Raw genomic sequence first — 18202 nt, 5'->3', positions numbered from 1 at the left:
GAGAAAATGTTTACAATTTATAAATTCTTAGAGTTCACTGGTTGCAATCTGTGTCACCTTTACCATCTTCGGAAGGTTCTAGATCAGAGCTTCTTGACCTCTTGGCATTTTTTCTCTTTCTTTTTCTTTTTTTTTTAATTTTATTTTTAAGTAAAAAAAAATATTTTGCACCCAACATGGGCACTCACAACCCCAAGATCAAGAGTCACACGCTCCACGGACTGAGCCAGCCAGTCACCCCTCTTGGCGTTTTCTAAGACCACGACTTTCAGTGTTATTAGTAACATTCAGCAGCTGCTGCTGAACTAAGGGCAGCATCATTCACAAGTACCCTCTTTTGGTGTCCTTAGTAGCCATGTATGTTGTTTGGGATCTTTTAAATTCTTCTTGTTTTTACTTTTTTGCCCTGGAAGATATTTTGTGCCACTTCATATATAAAACCAAATAAAACAATTACTTATTTTATAATAATCATCAAGTTTATTAAATGAAACTGAAACAGACCATGCTTCATTTTGACTTATTTTCATTGAGCTAGACACACTAGGTTGCTGACAAAATGTTTAACAACTGGCTCCTTGCCGGGGGTGGGGGTGCGGGGGGAGCCCGGGTTTGTGATGTTGGCCAGTTTCCATGGTGCAAATATTCCCATCATTGTCAGCATCAAGCTAGCCCCCTGACATCGGTGAACATGGAGTTAAGAAGAGATGTGTATCACATGGTATTTCTAGACTACAGGTGGAGTGGGTGTAAATAACCCCAATCATAGTGTGAAGTATAATAAATAGGAAGCATTTTGAGTATTTAGTACTTTTGCTTTTAACATAGTTTCATTTTAATAGTGGCCGTGTTGAAAACTAGCTTGCAAAATTCCTGAAGATTTAACAATTGGCCCTTATGCGCAGGTACACACCACCACTATAATTCATGTATAAAGTAAAGCACACGCCTCTTCCGTATATACAGCTTGAATGTTTCCGTACACACACACCCGTGTAGCCAACACTAAGATAAAGCATTTTCATCAGCTCAGAAGGCCCCCTCATGCCACCACCCAGTGGGTAATCCCTTAAAGTAGCCGTCATTCTGACCTCTATTAGCATTAAATTAATGTTACACTGACCTAATCAACGTAAAAGAGAGTGAGTTAGAGGCGCCTGGGTGGCTCAGTTGGTTAAGCGTCTGCCTTCGGCTCAGGTCATGCTCCCAGGGTCTTGGGATCGAGCCCCATGTCCTCCTTGCTCATGCTGTCTTCTTACTCTCTCTCTCTCTCTCTCTCAAATAAATAAATAAAATCTTAAAAAAAAAGAGAGAGAATGAGTTAAAAAATCTCCCATGCTCCGTAGCCCCAAAATAACCACTGTTTATGGCTTGTTGTGTATCCTTCTAGATGTTTTTCTTCAGTATAAAAATGTGTGTGTGTGTGTAGGGAGGAGGAGAAAGTTTTATAAATTGGATTATACTGCACGTTGTTCAGACACTGACTCATTTCACTTTGTCCTTGGAATGTAATCCCTGAGGGCAGGGATTTTTTTTTTTTCTTAAGACAGAGAGAGTGGGTACATGTGTGCGCATGTGAGCAGGGGGTAGGGGGGTAGAGGGAGAGAGAGAGAGAATCTTAAGTAGGCTCTACACCCAGCACAGAGAGGGCAGGGATTTTTATCTATTTTTGCTTGCTGTTATATCTCTTGTCTGGAACAGTGGCTGGCACACAGTTCTATCACAGAGAAGCTGGGTAGATGTTGAAAGAATGAAGGACTCTATCAGAGACATCTTGAGATGTCAGTGTTTGGAGAATAACGCGTTCTTAAAGGCTATGGAATGTGTAGTGTGATCTGTTTAACCACTCTTCTATCGATGGGCCTGTAGGTTGTTTTGGATTGCAAAAACAATACAGTGAAATCCCTTCTGTGGATTTTCACCCACTTTTAAGGGGCTCTTCCCACAGGAGAGCGTATCACCATTAGCTTGCATATACCGGAAATCACTCTAGCTCGTTCCCGCAGAAAGGAATTGAATACAGGGAGAACTCTGGTCTCTACTGCGCTTCCAGGAAAGGTTCCCAGAACATCTAAAAGTTGGCCCATGAAAGGGACTTCTATTTCTGCCAAGTCTTTCTCTAAGGGCTTGCCTAGAACTGCGGCTTCTGTCAAAATTTAGCATCCACTTTAGGCTCCCACCGCCACAGACACGGTCCCTCCCAGCATAACAGATACCATCCTCCCAGGTTTGTTCACATTGTAGCACGTGTGACCGGATTTCCTTCTTTTTAAGGCTGAATGATATTCCGTGGTGTGTACAGACCACATTTTGTTTATCCAAATCATTGGTCCGTGGACGTGAAGGTTGTGCCCACCACTTGGCTATTGGGCCTAATGCTGCATGCAAAAATCTCTTCTAGATTGTGTTTTCGGTTGTTTTGGGTATACCCAGAAGTGGGACGGCTGGATCATACAGGAGCTCTGTTTTTAATTTTTTGAGGAACCTGCCTACTGTTTTCCATTGTGGATGCAACATTTTCTAGTCCTGCCAACAGGGCACAAAAATTCCAATTTTTCCACATTTTTGCCCACACTTGTTTTCCCTCTCTCTCTCTCTCTCTCTCTCTTAATAATGACCCTCCTAACAGATGCCAGGTGGTATCTCATTGTAGTTTTTCATTTGCATTTCCCCGATGATGAGTGAAGTTGAGCATCTTTCCATATATACCTGTTGGCCATTAAAAATCAGTATTTTTACACACCCCCTTGAATATATGTAGAATTTTCCAGGAAGGTACTCACAAAGCTGACTACTAATGATTACCCCCAAAGAGAAGAACCAGGTCATGGGAGTCAGAGGGACACTCTTCTCACTATATGGCCTTTCTGTGCCTTTTTGAGCATTGTGTCAACTGCGTTTGTTACCTATTCAAATAAATAAGTTGTTTTAAAAGCTTCCCCTGGTGATTCTGATGAGCTTGAGAGCCGTTGTGTGGACGCGCGCACACACACACCTTGTTTATGCTGTTGCTGGTGTCACAAGCTCACCTCTGCTGGTGTGCCCTTTGGTTTTTTAGAGACATTCAACCTACAGCAGCGTTCGGCCGGCCAGCAAAGGTGTGACTCAGCGTTTGGATCTTCCAGACCTTCCCCTCTCAGGTAATACCTTAAACACAAACTCATTGGATGCCTGGGTGGCTCAGTCGGTTAAGCATCTGCCTTCGGCTCAGGTCATGATCCCAGGGTCCTGGGATCGAGTCCTGCATCCGGCCCCTTGCTCAGCAGGGAGCCTGCTTCCCCCTCTGCCTGCTGCTCCCCCTGCTTGTACTTGCTCTCTCTCTCTCTGACAAAGAAATAAATACAGTCCTTAAAGAAAAACAAAACAAAACAGAAAAACAAAAAACAGCAAATACTTTCAACTCGTTATTTTGTGAGGTTAACTTTTCTTCTTTACCCAAAACCGAGCTTAGAAAAATAGTTGATGGCATTTATTTCAAACAATTTAAGACTCTACGTGTTTGTGTTCTGGACGTTAGATCCTACTTCCTGCCTCTGTACTTCTCAGTGTGCATGTGTTCGGGAGAAGTGTCTAGCTTTCGGGAGGTTTTTTGTTTGTTTTTTACAGGATCTCAAGAGAATATCTTACCATCTTTAAAAGTAACTATTTTTAGAAAAAAATCTTATCTGATTCTGAAGGTCTCTTGCTTCCACAATTCCTAAAATATGCCTCTTCGCTGATATCTTTGCCCTTGAGTGTAGCCCTCCTCCTGTTGCTACTCCGGGTATTTTTAAAATCCAGATCCTGACGATGACGTGGTGGTTAGAATCCACAATCCTCCATGTCACCTTGTCACTCCTGCGCCTTGCGTGCTGGTGGCCGATGTGAAGCCGCAGTTACAGAGGGGGGCACACGGGTGGGCTTATATCTTGGCCCCCATTATTCCGCTTCTCTGGGCTGTGGTTTCATCATCTCTGAAACAGAAATAGTGCTGTCTCCCTCAGAGGATCGCTCCAGGGGCTGAGCGAACACAGCCGGGTGTGGGGTGAGCAGAAGGGTTGACCTTCACCTTAGCTTTTCTTCCCTTTCCCGTCAGTTCACCTGTCAGAACAGAGAGGCATGAGTGGAGTGGTAAGCTTGTCCCGAAAATATGCCTCAGAAATGTATGTCCATGACCCTGTGGCCCTTGTTGTAAGTCAACACAAAAGATGAACACTAAATGAATTATTTACTGGTGCCTATTGGAAGAAAGCCAGAAATCCAGGTTGCATTGATAGAAATCCCTTGTTTTTAAGCGTCACACCAAATTTCTGTAACACAGCTACGGAAGCAAAAGGAATTCCCACTGTTCTTTTAGATTATGGTCAAACATAGGTTTATTCTGAAAATAGTTGTTTCTATGAGATAAGTTTCACTTTTTGACTGGAAAGTCTTTTACCTCACCACCTTATTTTTTTCCACTTCTGAATTTCGTTTTCTTTTTCATGGCACAAGAGGATTCTAGACTTAAAGATATTGAGATATTTAGACTCACTGGTATTGAGAATTTGAAGACTACCTTAGCCCATCCCTTGCATTTTACATGTGAGAGATTCAAGCCCTACAGAGATTAAGTGATTTACAATGCCCACCGCCCCCCCCCCCCCCCCTTTTGAATGGTTCTGGGACCAGGATAGGATTTCTTCTGATTCTTTCTACCACGCTGCCTTTTGGTAATGAGGCGGGGGATTACTCTGATCAGCAGCCTCATAACGAAGTGATAAAAGTGTCTTATAGCACTTGGAGTCATAATAATGACTCCAAGGAAGAAGGAAATGGTGTCTAAGGGCAGGAGAATAAGAAAAAAACAGAAGGGGTGAGTAAGTCCAGCAGAGCAGGTCATGATATTTCTGTGCAAACCGAGCACTCCCTTCCTAGAAATGGAAGGGAGGTCAGCACAGGGTGTTGGAAACCCACCTGATTTGCATTCTCTACGCTTGCTGTGTAGTGGAAATTTGGGGATAACTTGGTTATGTGCACAGTGATGTGTACCTAGGCAAGCCTTTTTTTTTTTTTTTTTTTTTTGTAATTGTGGCTAAAATACACGTAACACAAAACGTTCCATCTTAACCACGTTGAAGTGTACCAGGTGAGCTTTCGGTCATAATATTTGTGTCTCCTCTATGCCTCCCACTTTACCTTTTGTGTGAAGAAGCTGTTGTTTTAATTGACAAGCTAAATCCTGGTGCTCAAACCACAGTAGCTATTGCCCTGAAGTAAACAGTTCCTTGTCAGCGCCCCTTCCCCCTTGGCCCCCACCAGGCGCACCTGTCTACCCGGATGATTCTATCTACTATACTAAAAAAGGATTACACGGTAAAAGCTGCTTTGCTTTCAGGCTAGCCTTGCCAGCTTTGAGGTCATCAGAAGCTGCCAAAACGGGATTAATGCACTGTTTTTGTTGTTCTCTTTAGTGATGTAAGCACTGTTTTTCCTCTCCTCTTCCAAGCTCATTAGCCTCACTCCCTGCTTCACGCCCCATAATTGGCGGCTCTTAGCCGTACAAGTATTGTTTTCTTCCATCACTATTTATGGTGTCATAGGAGGTGACCGTGGGCCCAGCCTGGTCACAGAGGCCTGTCGTGTGGCATTGAGCAAGTCACCCCATCCTCTGAGCGCCTGTTGCCTCTGTCAATACAAACCAGACACTCTGGAAATTTCTGTGCTCTTGTGGTCCTTGAGGGACTGTCATCTGGAGGATTCAGCCTGTTTCATTAACCTGTTTTGACTCCTACTAAAACAGCAGAGAGGAGCCTTCAAAGAATGTACGTTTGCTTATTTTTAGCAAGCCAGGCCCTATGACTGGAGTGGCTTTTTTTTCTTGTAAAATCGTTGCCATTCTTGGTACCCAGGTTTTTGTCTGCTGCCACCTGTGACTTGAAAATCCCATTGGGCATCTTCCTGCCAGCTCTCTGTCTCTCTCAGATGCCCATCGACTAAAACAAAGTGCTTTACTTGGGAACAGGGCTGGCTCTGTGGGGGTCTGGGCAGGGTGCTTAGAAGGGCTTTGGCTCAAGGCTCTGCGGGTGCCATCTTGAAATTCTTAATTTTTGAATGAGGGGCTAATTTGGCATTTGTGTCTATGAATTATGCAATCAGTCCTGCCTGGAGAATCCTTTCTAGAAAAGGCCATGTCCCTATGTGCATTTTTATTCCTTAATCCAGAAACTCTCTAAATCTATATTTATTACATATTTGTACCTAGGAAGAAAATGAGAATTCTATTGTACTTGAGAAGAAAGTGTGATGATCATTCAAATTTCTCTTCTTCAGGAATAGGTGATTATGTTGTTCTTCACACAGATCTCCTAAAGGGAAGGGGTGAGGACCTGAAACCGGACCCTTATCTCCGGAAGAGTCCCTCCCTGGAGTCTCTGAGCAGACCCCCTTCTCTGGGCTTCGGGAACACGAGGCTGCTGAGCGCTTCCACCGGGGGCTTGAAACCACAGAGCAAACTCAGGTATCACATTTTATACAGTGAGACATCACTGGGCCGATGACCTTGTAGTCTTCCTTCTGTTTTACCCCCTGTGGTCAGTTTACTTGATGTATATTTCCTGAGTGAAACCAGACACAGTACCTGCCTTCAATGAGGGAGGAGGACCCTGGACAGCAGGACTGTGCAAAGCGAAAAAAGGGCTGTAAAAACAAATACATGCAGACTCTTGCGGGGGGTTGTTAACTTGGGTCAAGGAGTCTGGAGGCGGGGAGGCAGCATTTCTGCCAGGGGGCCTGCAGGGGTCCCCGGAGGAGCTCTGCACAACATTCAGGGGACTGGGGGTGGTTTCCTTTGGTTAGACTAGCCTGGGGGCTTCAGGAGGGGAGGGGCCCTGGCAGACACACCATCAGCAGCTGGTATCTGCTGGGGAGGCGGGTAGGTGCTCAGGATATCACGGCTGGAAAGGCGGGTTGGAGTCCCCTTGCGAATGGTCTTCATTGCCATGGTTAGAGGTTTGTACTCATTTTGGTAAAGCAGTGGGGAACCCCTGAGTTTGCAGGATTTGGATCTGGAGTAGTGGTCCAGGAAAACAGTGACGTATAGGAAGGATTGGAGGGGCATTTTGAAGTCAGCGTCGAAAGAGCACATTAGCAGTGACGTGAGAGGTGGAGTGGGGGCGAGAAGGGACAGAGACTGCCAGGGCGGCCACCAGAGGCCTGGCATGGCTCCCACCCCTGCCACATCCTCCCTCTTCAGTGCCCCTGCTCCCCCAGACCCCAGCAAGCCGCCTCCAGCCACTTCCCACCCTCCCCTCGCCCACTGCTTCTCCCTGTGGAGTCCGTCTTCAAAAACACGGAGTGCATCCCGTGCAGACCTTCTCAGAAACCTCCTGTGACTCGTCATGCGCCCTTCCACCCACGCTCCTCGTTCCGCTCCCTCCGGTCTGCGCGGCTTAGCCCCACCCGGCTCACCTGCCACTTTTATTCTCCGCCTCTGCAGCTAACACGAGCATTTGCCACCACTCACAGGGTCCTGGCCTGAGTTGTCTCCCCCCTGTCCTTTCACACTCCTAAGTGCTTCCCCTGCAAAGTCAAACCTTCCCGTGTCCCAGTGGCTCAGTCGGTTAAGCGTCTGCCTTCGGCTCAGGTCATTGATCCCAGGGTCCTGGGATCGAGCCCCGCATCGGGTTCCCTGCTCAGTGGGGAATCTGCTTCTTCCTCTGCCTCTGCCCCTCCTCCCCGCTCGTGCTGTCTTTCTCTTGCTCTCTCTGTCCCTCCGAATAAATAAATAAAATTAAAAAAAAAAAAACAACCTTCCACGAGGTGGTAGCGAGCCACCCGAGTGGCATCAACACCCCCTTTCTCTGCCTTCCGTGTCTTACGCCGATTCGGGTACTTAATGCACTGTTGCATCGCGTGTGTGCCTTTGTCCCCATTTATTTAGGCTGTACTTTAGTACACAGTAAATATCTCAACTCACACTTTGATCTCTTCCCCGGCCCCCTGGGCCATGCTACACACGCAGCATTGCATCCAGCCGGTGCGTTGGAATGGGTAGATGGATGAATATACACAACTAGCCACTTTGGTAGTAACGGCTACGTAACAAACATTCTAACTCCCGTTATGAGTATTGTAGAAGGATTTTATGAAAGTCTGAATAAGTTCAGCTCTTGTCATATCTTTGGGTGTAGCTTATATTTGGACCCAAATAGATGAAGTCATATCTTTCAGAGATTTAACTTAAAGCCCCAGATACTGCATATTAGCCTTGTTTATGCACAGGAGATTTAAGTGATCAAAACTAGTTTTAAGGACCAGAATTAGTGCTTTCCTGAAACTGCTCTTTTCTTTATGCCAGAAATGCGTACCAAGAGGCTATGTGTGTATTAATATGCAATTTATATTATACCCTTCATCATGAAAGATTAAATTAGTGGAGATTAATGTGTTATTTTATTTTTGTATTCACGTCATTGAGACAAACAAATGACAGGATAGAAATCACTTGTTTTGGAAGTTCTCATCCTATTATTATTAATTTGGAGAGCGCATGGTATCTATTTAAACTTATTTTTTAAAGAAACCTGTTCAGTTGGTATTTTGGGCATCCACAGATACAGAAACTCTTTTCCAAACCTTCATTTCAATCTTCCCTAGTTTGTCAGACCTAGAAATTCAGTTCTAAGTGATGAGGTAACAAACACAGGCAAAGTTACTGTAACTTCATAGTTAACAGTGACTCTGACCACAGAAACTCTCATGGACTTAAGTTGACAAATATGCCAAGGTGCAAGGGACAATAGCCATCAAATTACACAAAAATTTTAATTCAGTTATGACGTTCTCTTAAAAATCTCTCTGCCTTAATTCAGATTGCTGAGGTCTGGAATCATCCCGTTACTCCTTAAAAATATTTTAAAATACTTTTATTAAGGGGCGCCTGGAGTGACTCATTCAGTTAAGCGGCTGCCTTTGGCTCGGGTCGTGATCCCAGGGTCCTGGGAGCCTGCTTCTGCATCTGCCCCTCCCCCCCCCCGCTCGCTCGCTCACTCTCAAATAAACAAAATCTTTTTTTAAAAAGTATTTTTATTAAGTATCAGAATGATACAAAATAGTAACAATAAAATATGTGTAAGGCATAAAGAACAACAATGCAGCTGGATATCGACCTTCCAGTTTAAGGAAAAGAAAATTATTATTACCATTGAAATTTCCTGTCAGCCCCCTTCTCTGCCCCACTCCAAGGTCATCACTGTCTCTATGATATATGTCGACCTCTGCTTTTCTTTCCCAGTCTCAGTGTGTATGCTTGTATCCCCAAACAATAGCAACAATATATTACTACACTGAAAATTTTATATACATGGACACATGTTGTGGTTTTTTTCTTTTTTTATTTCAGAATTGTTCCTGCTGTTCGTTCAAGTTACTGCATACACCTGTAATTCATCAGTTTTTATTGCTGTATAGTATTACATTGTATGAGTACACCACCGTTCACCTATTTTCCTGAGGATGTACATTTGATTGTTTCCAGTTTTGTAGTATAAAAAAGTGCTGCTATGAGCATTCTTGAATATGTGCTCTGATGATATATATATCTAGGGGTAAATCCTGTTTCACGGGTTTCGAATTGCACGGGTCCACTCGTGGATTTTTTCTGACAAATACAATACAGTAATATATATTTATTTTTTCTTTTTTATGATTTTCTTAATAACATTTTCTTTTCTCTAGCTTACTTTATTGTAGGAATACAGTGTACAATATACATAACATACAAAATATGTGTTCATCAACTATATGTTATCAATAAGGCTTCCTGTCCACAAGTGGGCTGTTAGTAGTTAAGTTTGGTGGGGGGGGGTTCAAAAGTTGTACATGGATTTTCAGCTGTGTGCAGGGTCAGCACCCCTAATCCCCATGTTGTTCGGGGGTGAATGTACTCTTAAATTGTTGCCTATTAACAGTTGATGTTCCAGAGATGCATCAACTGTTTTATTTCTGCTCTCCTCCTGCATGCTGTTCCAATGCTGGAGGAATATAATTCTCAGTTCATGATAGTCATCATGGAAGAAACTGTGTGATCTTAAATCCCTTGGTAGTATGTGGATAATCTTCGGTAGTGTAAAGATTAACAGATGTCTACAGCAAACTGAGAACGGGACACCTAAAGCTCTTGCTCTTAGAATGCTATCGTGTATTAGTTAGTAAAATCATTTCCTTTGGCTAAACAGGTGCTCAGAATTGAGTTAATGTAGCACAAACTGAGGAGTGCTACCTTTGGTGTGTGCAAAGACCCTCTTTTGAGTCGTTTATACTGATTTTCATCATGCATCTCCCTTCCCAGCACTTCTCCATAAGCAGCCAATCTGGTGTTTTTAAATGCCCGTTCGGTCTACCTTTTATGTGTTATGTAGACATAGGTGAAGCCTTGAAACTTGCGGAGTATTTCTTTCTATAGTGTCTTTAATTAAAATGATACTGTACTTAAGTAAATAAAGGGCTGGATGGATGGAGCCAACAGATGGATTTAAAAAACAAAACAAAACAAAACCAGCCTCTTTCCAGACTTCCGATAGCCAAGAAATGTACAATTCAATTTTTCTTTCATATCGTGAAACATAAAATGAAATGTATCATTGATATGACTGATTTGGTTGTTTCTCTTGAGTCTCCCTGGATAGACCTAGACTTTTGCTTTTCTAACCTAGTTATTTATTTCATATATACTTGAGGGTTCTAAACATTAGCATCTTCTCTTTACTCTGTGCTCTTCTTTCTAACCAGCGTGGAAAGAAGAGACCCGCTGGCTGCCTTGGCCCGGGAATATGGCGGCTCCAAGCGCAATGCTCTCCTGAAATGGTGCCAGAAGAAAACAGAAGGCTACGCGGTAAGTGACAGCGTCGGCCAACCTCCAGCCAGCCCTGGGCAGCAGCAGTCCTATGCCCGTATTGGTCCTGTGCATGCATACGCTTGGCGTATAATTGTTGTCCTTCCGTTCTCCTAGGGAGGGCTGCCAGTGGTAGTAGAGTTTGCTGTGGTGCCCAGACAGAGGCAAGTAGGACTGAAGGCCAGTCCACCCAACAAACCATGGACCTCAGTGCAGGTCTGCGTCTCCTGCAGGAAGGGCCAGCTTTTTCTTTGCTCAGAGGAGCTATGAACTCTGCAAGCATTGCGCCCAGCAGGCTGCTTCAGTCCAGGGAAGGCAGCTTTTGCCAAACCACCTTCCCGAAGAGGGTGCCTTTCCCTAATTGACACAAAGGCCCCACTTAGGTGGCCCTTCAGAAGTTTTCTGTTACTTTGGGGCTGTTTGCATTTGAAGTTTCAGTTTATCAGGACAGTATTTGTCTTCTGGGAAGGTTACACGAGGAAGTAGTACTTGATAGAAGTGTAAGCTTTGTTATATGAAGTATCATCTAGAAAGATAAAAATTCATCAAGTATAAATTACAGTTTTATGGATTGCTATGAAGTGAAAACCCAGGCCGTCACTACTCCCATCCAGAAATAGAGCATTGTCAATTTCCCCAAACCTTCCGTGTGACTTTTTGATCCTACCCCCTTCCCACTCCCAAAGACAACTGTTGTCCTCAGTTCTTTTCCTCGTGGTTTTCCACAAAAAGCAGGCATCCCTGAATGCTCTGTTAGTTTTGCCTGTACTGGAACTTTCCATAAATGCAATCAAAAACTGTCCTGTCTGCATCCAGCTTTCTCCTATGGTGTGAAGTTATCAAGGCTTATCCAGTTCGTTCATTTTCTAACCCCTTTGGAACCTATTATGTGATCACACCCATTGCCTGTTGAGCCCTTCCATTCTTGCTGGACAGATGAGTTATTTCCAGGCCGGAGCTGTCGTGATGTGGTGCTGGTCCGTTTTTGTGCGTGTCTCTCAGAACACAGGTGCGCTCATTCTTTCTGGATCCACACCTAGAAATGGAGTCACTGGGCCATCGGGTGTGCCTATATCCAGGCATGGTAGATAGTGCCAAACAGATTTCTGAAACAGTTATACAGTTTACCTCCCCCCAGCAAGTGAGGAGGGATCATTTCTCTGCATTTTCACTGACAGCACCAGTCTTGGTACTCCCAGTCTTGGGATACGTGTGTAGAGGTATCTCACTGCGGTTGGGATCTGCACTTTCCTGCTGGCTCATGAGGCTGAGAACTTTTCCACATGCTAACTGGACATCTGGGTAATCGCTTTGGGGATGTGCCCGCCCTGTCTCTTGCCCATCTTAAAATCAGGTTGTCTGTCTTTCCCCTCTTGCTTTCAGGAGCTCTTGGTATATTGTGGGTACCCGTCCTTTGTCAGATAGACGTATTGCAAATATCTGCTCCCAGGGTGGCTTGAATTTTTGCTTTTTTGTTGCACAGAGTCTTTCATTTTAATGAAGTCTCATTTATCCGTCTTTTCCCAGTGGTTAGTGCTTTTTGCGTCCTGTTTCAGGAATCTTTGTCTGCTCCAAGGACACAAAAATGTTCTCCGGTGTTTTCTTCTGTAAGGTGGATTGTGTTCCCTTTCCCATTAAATAGCCACCCTCTTTAAAATTGCCGTCTCCAGCGTGCCTGACTGGCTCAGTTGGGGGAGCATGTGACTCTTGATCATGGGGTCATGAGTTCAAGCCCCACTCTGGGTGCAGAGATTACTTACGTAAGTAAGTAAATAAATAAATAAATTTTAAATACTAAAAATAAAATAAAATTCCCATCTCCTCCCTTCTCGCCACTCAGACCCTGCTTTCCCATACGTTTACCCTACTTTTCTAAGGATTCTGAAGATTCTGGCACCCCAGCACTCCTTCCCCAACCGTAAGCTTTGAGGGGGGCGGGGACAGAGAAAGAAAGAACCGAGCAACAGCCAGGAGCAGCCCTGATACTTGAGCAGCAGCAGAGCTGGGATTGTCTTTGTAATAGCAGGAGTCAAGGGTCTTAAAATCAGATTCTACCCAAGAATAGAAGTGTTTTTTTGTCTTTGACATTACCTTTTTTTTTCCCCGGTTCCTGCTAAAAAAGAAAAAAAATTAGTCGGGTTAATGGCCCATAAGAGAGACTCCCAGAGGACGAGCTTTGTTTCTGATGCATTGTTTTCTCCTTTAGCTGCTCTGTGCGCTCCCCGCTTCAGCCCACTCTGAGGGTCGAAACCATCCCATAAAGGCAAGCCATCCCAACAAGGGCATCCCTCGGCATGTCAGCCACGCTGCTGAGGAAATGGAAAACCTTAAGGAGTGGGGGAGAGAAAGCTGATTCCAGGAGGCTCTAGGGTAAGGGACAGAAAACTGAAGCTCAAAAAGGCCAGGAATAAGGTCTTGGCCATGGCTTGAGCCACACGTGGTCACAGACACTTGACTGAGCTGTCATTTCCCCACCTTACAGAAATGGATCAAGGGAAGTGCAAGATGGACAGGAAAAGACAATTAAAATTTCCAGAAGGAATTGGCCCTTTGGCATGTAGTGTTATTATAATTAGATTGCAGGGAGGGATTATACAATCAGCTATTTCCCATCATCAGAGTGAGAATTATATTTCCTGCTGTAGTGAGTTTTTGTTTTGTTTTGTTTTGTGAACATCTTGAACTAGTTTTCAAAGCATTTTACGCTTGATGAAACCCAAAACTCATTCTGCCTGAAGAGTATTTTTCATTCGTTGTTAAATCTCTGTAAATTTAGAGGGAAACATAAATCATATGTGTCTAATTTATTTACTCCTCACAAAATATCCTCTGTCTAGACCTGTTTGTCTGAGACGCCTCCTAAGCCTTCTGAAGCTTGTTCTCTCCGACTCAGGAAGCCAAAAATAAATTGTAGAAAACTCAGACAACTCAGTTAAAAAAAAAAAAAAAAAGCCAGTAATCATGTGCATTTTCACTTGAAAGAACTTTCTTTTTAGCTCACCAAAGTATAGCACGATAGGTTCTGTCAAAACTCTCCATATATTAATTCAGTGAATTTTTATGGAGGGGCCTGTTTGGTGCCACGTTATATTTTAGGTTCTGGGAAATCAGGAGCGAACGAAGCAGGCAGAATCTCTGGTCTCGTGGAGCTTCCATCTTCACGGGGACTGACGATTCAAATTAAAAAGTAAAATACATACTATATTAGAGTGTACTGTGGAGAAGAGTCGGGGTAGGAGGCTTAGGAGTGCTGGGTGTCTGAACACCGCTGTCATACGAAGGTCAGGGAGGTGACATTTGAGCAGTGGCTCACCTTCCCTGAGGAAGGGAAAGAAGACTTGCATCTTTTCATCAAGGTTTATCCCGTGCCAGGTACTAAGCTTGGAAGGTCGGAATGAGGACATCATCACTTTAGCAACTGCATCAGTTGGAATTTAAGTATCATGGGGTGGCAGCTCTGAAAAGTTAGAACAGTGGGTCACACCCACTGCTGAGCCCCAGATTGAGCTTTGGGCATGTTGAGGTAGCCCCAGGACTGAGATCCAGGAACATGAACACGCACTCCAGCGTGAGGCCCGCACTGGGCTTGAAGTGGCTCTGAGCAAGGAGGAGACCTTTCTAGACATTCTACTGAACTCACATTTCCTTGGATTTTTTTTTTTTTTTTTTAAGTCAGGCTTCCAGGAAGGCCTTGCAAATTACTCTCAAGTCTGCAGGCTGCCTATTAACTACATCCCGAGCCAAGGTTAGATCGGACCCATGGAACCCTACATATCTCCCTTTTTTAATCTGCTTTTAATTCCTTCTTTGGGGTTATGACAGAAATTTGCATCTCTCATGTAAATACCAGAAAGGGTTCTCAAGGGGGCCAGGAGACAAGATGATGGATGTGATAGGCAGAATTCTAAGAATGACCCCCAGTAACCCTCACCCTTAAATAATCTCCTCCTTATCTATGGCAAAAGGGAGATGATCTGGGTAGACCTAACACATGAACCCTTGAAAAGCCGGAGTTTCCTCTGAAGCATCATAAGGACTCAGTGCACCATTGGTGGGCTTGAAGATGAAGGGGGCCCATCAGGAGCCAAGAGAGGTCCCTGGCTGATAGCCAGCAAGGAAACCAGGACTTTCTAACACTAAGGCTTTGGGAGTGCTGAAGTCCTACCAATACCCAGAAAACACTATGGGGGCGCCCCGTGGTTGTGAAGTCAACCAGTTTGGCAATGGGGTGTCCTCTGTCATTTCTCTCCCTGTCCTGAAGCCCGCAGACCTCAGCGAGGCTAAGGATGATCAGGGTGCTTGGCCTTCTGCCCTCCCTTCGCTGAGGGACCTGGCCTGGGACGCACCCTGATGAGTGGGTGGAATTCAGCTGTAAATCTCTGCAGAGTCCTTGTCCCTCCCAAGAAGGGTGATGAGGCACAGCCACCCCACATGTCAGCAGGTGGCCCCTTGGCTGTGTTCCTAGGGCCCTGCCGTGCCCTGGCCAGTGTGGTCAACACCGGTGATTTATTTGGTGGAGGGCATAGGTAGGGATTGCCTACATCTCACCTACCTCTCCAAAGCTAGAATCCATAACTTTTAGCATGGTTTAACTGGCTGAGTTTTAAGGTTTTAATGGCCTCAGACTTCAAGTGTCAAAGCATTAGAGTAGTGTTATAGTAACAAGAAATATGTAAAGTGATATTTAAGTTCCCTTCTATGGGACATATAATTTGAAAACAGTTTGGCTAGAAATGGCCAATTATTTGTATTGCTTTCGAAGTCACTGGTATAGTTTTCTTTTGCTGTGTAACGAAGTCCCAGGCTCAGTGACTTAAAACACCTGTTCGTGGGCTCACAGTTCTTAGAGGTCAGAAGTCCAGCACGATGTAGCTTGGAATCTGGTGTCAGCTGGGCCATGTTCTCACCTTGGAGGCTCTGGGGAAGAATCCACCGGTGTCTTTCAGGCTGGTGACAGGTTCCCTGCGGCTGTAAGACGGAGGCCTCCGTTTTCTCGTCAGGTGTCAGCCAGGGTCACGCCCAGCAACTGGAGGCTGCTCAGGTTCTTTCTGTGTGGCCCCCTCCATCTTCAGTCACCAGTGGCCATCACATCCCGCTCATGTTGATGCTTTGGCTCTCTGACTTCTGCCTCCAGGTTGAGAAAATTCTGCTTTAAGTAAGGCCTCGGGGCGCCTGGGTGGCTCCGTTGGTTAAGTGGCTGCCTTCATCTCAGGTCATGATCTCAGAATCCTGAGATGGAGCCGCACAGCAGGCTCCCTGCTCAGTGGGGAGCCTGGTTCTCTCTCTGCCTTCCGCTGCCCTCGCTTGTGCTCTCTCTTTCTCTCAAATAAAATCCTTAAAAAAATTTTTTTTAAATAAATAAATAAAGCCTCATGTGATGAGGTTAGGCCCACCCAGAGACTCTCCCTGTTTTAGGGCCAGGTCATTAGCAAGCTTAATTCCGTCTGTCAGATCCTTTTGCCGCATGACATAACGTGATCAAGGGATCGAGGAAGACACACCAGGGAGTAGAGAGCATGGGGGTGTCTTAGAACGTTGCTGCCCAGGGATCATTCTCAAGGCTGCCTGCACATCACAGTGACTTAGAGGCCAGAAGTCTGGCGTGCTGTAGCTTGAGATCAGGTGTCAGTTGAGCCATCTCAGGAACTACAATCTCCCGAGCAGGGATCCTGGGCCTCAGTCCTTCTGATGTGCAGGCAGCCTTGAGAACCTCGGATCTAAAAGTCTCGCCTCCATCGAAGAAAACCCTTTCGGTTCTGGATCTCAACTTGTCAAAAGCCTGTGTGCTGTAAAAAATTAGAAGCACCAAGAGACGTGAACCATGGGAACACTAATGTCTTGAAGAAGACGTCATTGGTTTATCATCCAGGAATAATAAATAATCCGACCCTGAAGAAGAGACTGTGGGGTTCTCTCTGTTACCTTGTGATCCCAGCCACCCCACTCTTTTGGTTTTCTGTTGCTATGATTTAGTACGTCAGTGGCCAAAACGACACCCATTTATTATTAGCTCCCCACTTTGTGGGTCAGAAGCCCTGGTGAGCCCAGCTGGGCTCTTCCCTGGAGGCCCTGGGCCAGAACCAGCTTCCCTAAGCTTAAAGTTCACTCAGGGTGTTGGCAGAACTCATCCTTTTGAATTTGCTCTGGGACCTTGACCGAATCACCAGTGTTGACCACACTGGCCAGGGCACAGCAGGGCCCCAGGAACACAGCCGAGGGGCCACCTGCTGACATGTGGGGTGGCTGTGCCTCATCACCCTTCTTGGGAGGGACAAGGACTCTGCAGAGATTTACAGCTGAATTCCACCCACTCATCAGGGTGCGTCCCAGGCCAGGTCCCTCAGCGAAGGGAGGGCAGAAGGCCAAGCACCCTGATCATCCTTAGCCTCGCTGAGGTCTGCGGGCTTCAGGACGGGAAGAGAAACGACAGAGGACACCCCAGCGCGAAACTGGTTGACTTCACAACTGCGGGCCACCCCCCATAGTGTTTTCTGGTTATTGGTAGGACTTCAGCACTCCCAAAGCCTTAGCGCTAGAAAGTTCCCCTTGGCCCACAGACACTATGGAGAACAAGCTTTAATGGTTGGGTTTGGATTTGCCAGAGGCATTGCTATTTCAAACTCTACAAGACCTAACGATTCTGAAATTTTCTGACAAATGAGAAAAATCCGCACCACACATATGTAAAGAGAGAGAGTGAGCGAGCAGTGGGTTATTTATCTCAAGTCTGTCGAGTTCATTTCTTGCTTAAGTGAACCTCCATTTTCTGATAACATATTCTGTATGTTGATAAGTATCTTGTAACCTCTCTCAAAAGCTTTGTTGCCAAAGTATGCTTCTTAGTAAAAGGCTTTAATTCCTGAGAGATTAAACCAGAAGCTTTTGGTGAATAGTTGAATAGCCGAGGGAGCTCCTTCCTCCTTCTCAGGAAACTGAATGAAATAACATTTCTGACAGTAACAGGAGCTCCATGGGTTTAAACTCAAATAAGACCTTTGCCCAGATTTCTAGTGTTTTTCTTCACAACGCTTCTCTATCCACTGGCATATAAATATCCTCTAGTTATCTCTTCCTTATGTTTACTAAGGTAATTTAAGTAAGACAGTTCAGTAAGAAAATCTAGTTGTCAGCAACACTGTTTTTTCCCAAATCATCCCATCACATAGCGTTGTGATTCACATTTTATCTTTTAATTTTAACTGAAGCTGGATCAAAGTTGGAGGGGCTTCTCATTTTACTTCACAAGCCCTGAGACCGCAGGAGCAAGGTGACAAGCACTGAGGACCTTAGGAGCCGGGTGGCATCAGGCTGAGGAGCCGTGTGGCGTCAGGCTGAGGAGCCGTGTGGCGT

General features: G+C 45.1%; 1 protein-coding gene across 7 annotated transcripts in view; it reads left to right on the top strand.

The window, feature by feature from the left end:
* SPECC1 (sperm antigen with calponin homology and coiled-coil domains 1) overlaps window positions 1–18202 on the top strand; it is a 270576-nt gene that overhangs the window by 196476 nt on the left and 55898 nt on the right. For 6 of the 7 annotated variants that reach the window (XM_073881771.1, XM_025864041.2, XM_025864042.2 and 3 more), the window contains 3 exons: window positions 3059–3140; window positions 6322–6478; window positions 10750–10852. In XM_073881771.1, coding sequence (XP_073737872.1) covers window positions 3059–3140; window positions 6322–6478; window positions 10750–10852 — 342 coding nt within the window. Of the gene's footprint in view, window positions 1–3058; window positions 3141–6321; window positions 6479–10749; window positions 10853–18057; window positions 18175–18202 lie in introns of those variants that run through there. The other variant, XM_073881773.1, reaches the window with a different exon arrangement.

Source organism: Callorhinus ursinus, unplaced genomic scaffold (assembly GCF_003265705.2).
Source record: "Callorhinus ursinus isolate GAN/ISIS: 27379988/994484 unplaced genomic scaffold, GSC_fseal_2.0 scaffold43, whole genome shotgun sequence".
In the NCBI taxonomy this organism is placed as follows: domain Eukaryota; kingdom Metazoa; phylum Chordata; class Mammalia; order Carnivora; family Otariidae; genus Callorhinus; species Callorhinus ursinus.
The sequence above is the reverse complement of the archived record's forward strand: the minus strand, read 5'-3'. Positions and strand labels throughout refer to the sequence as shown.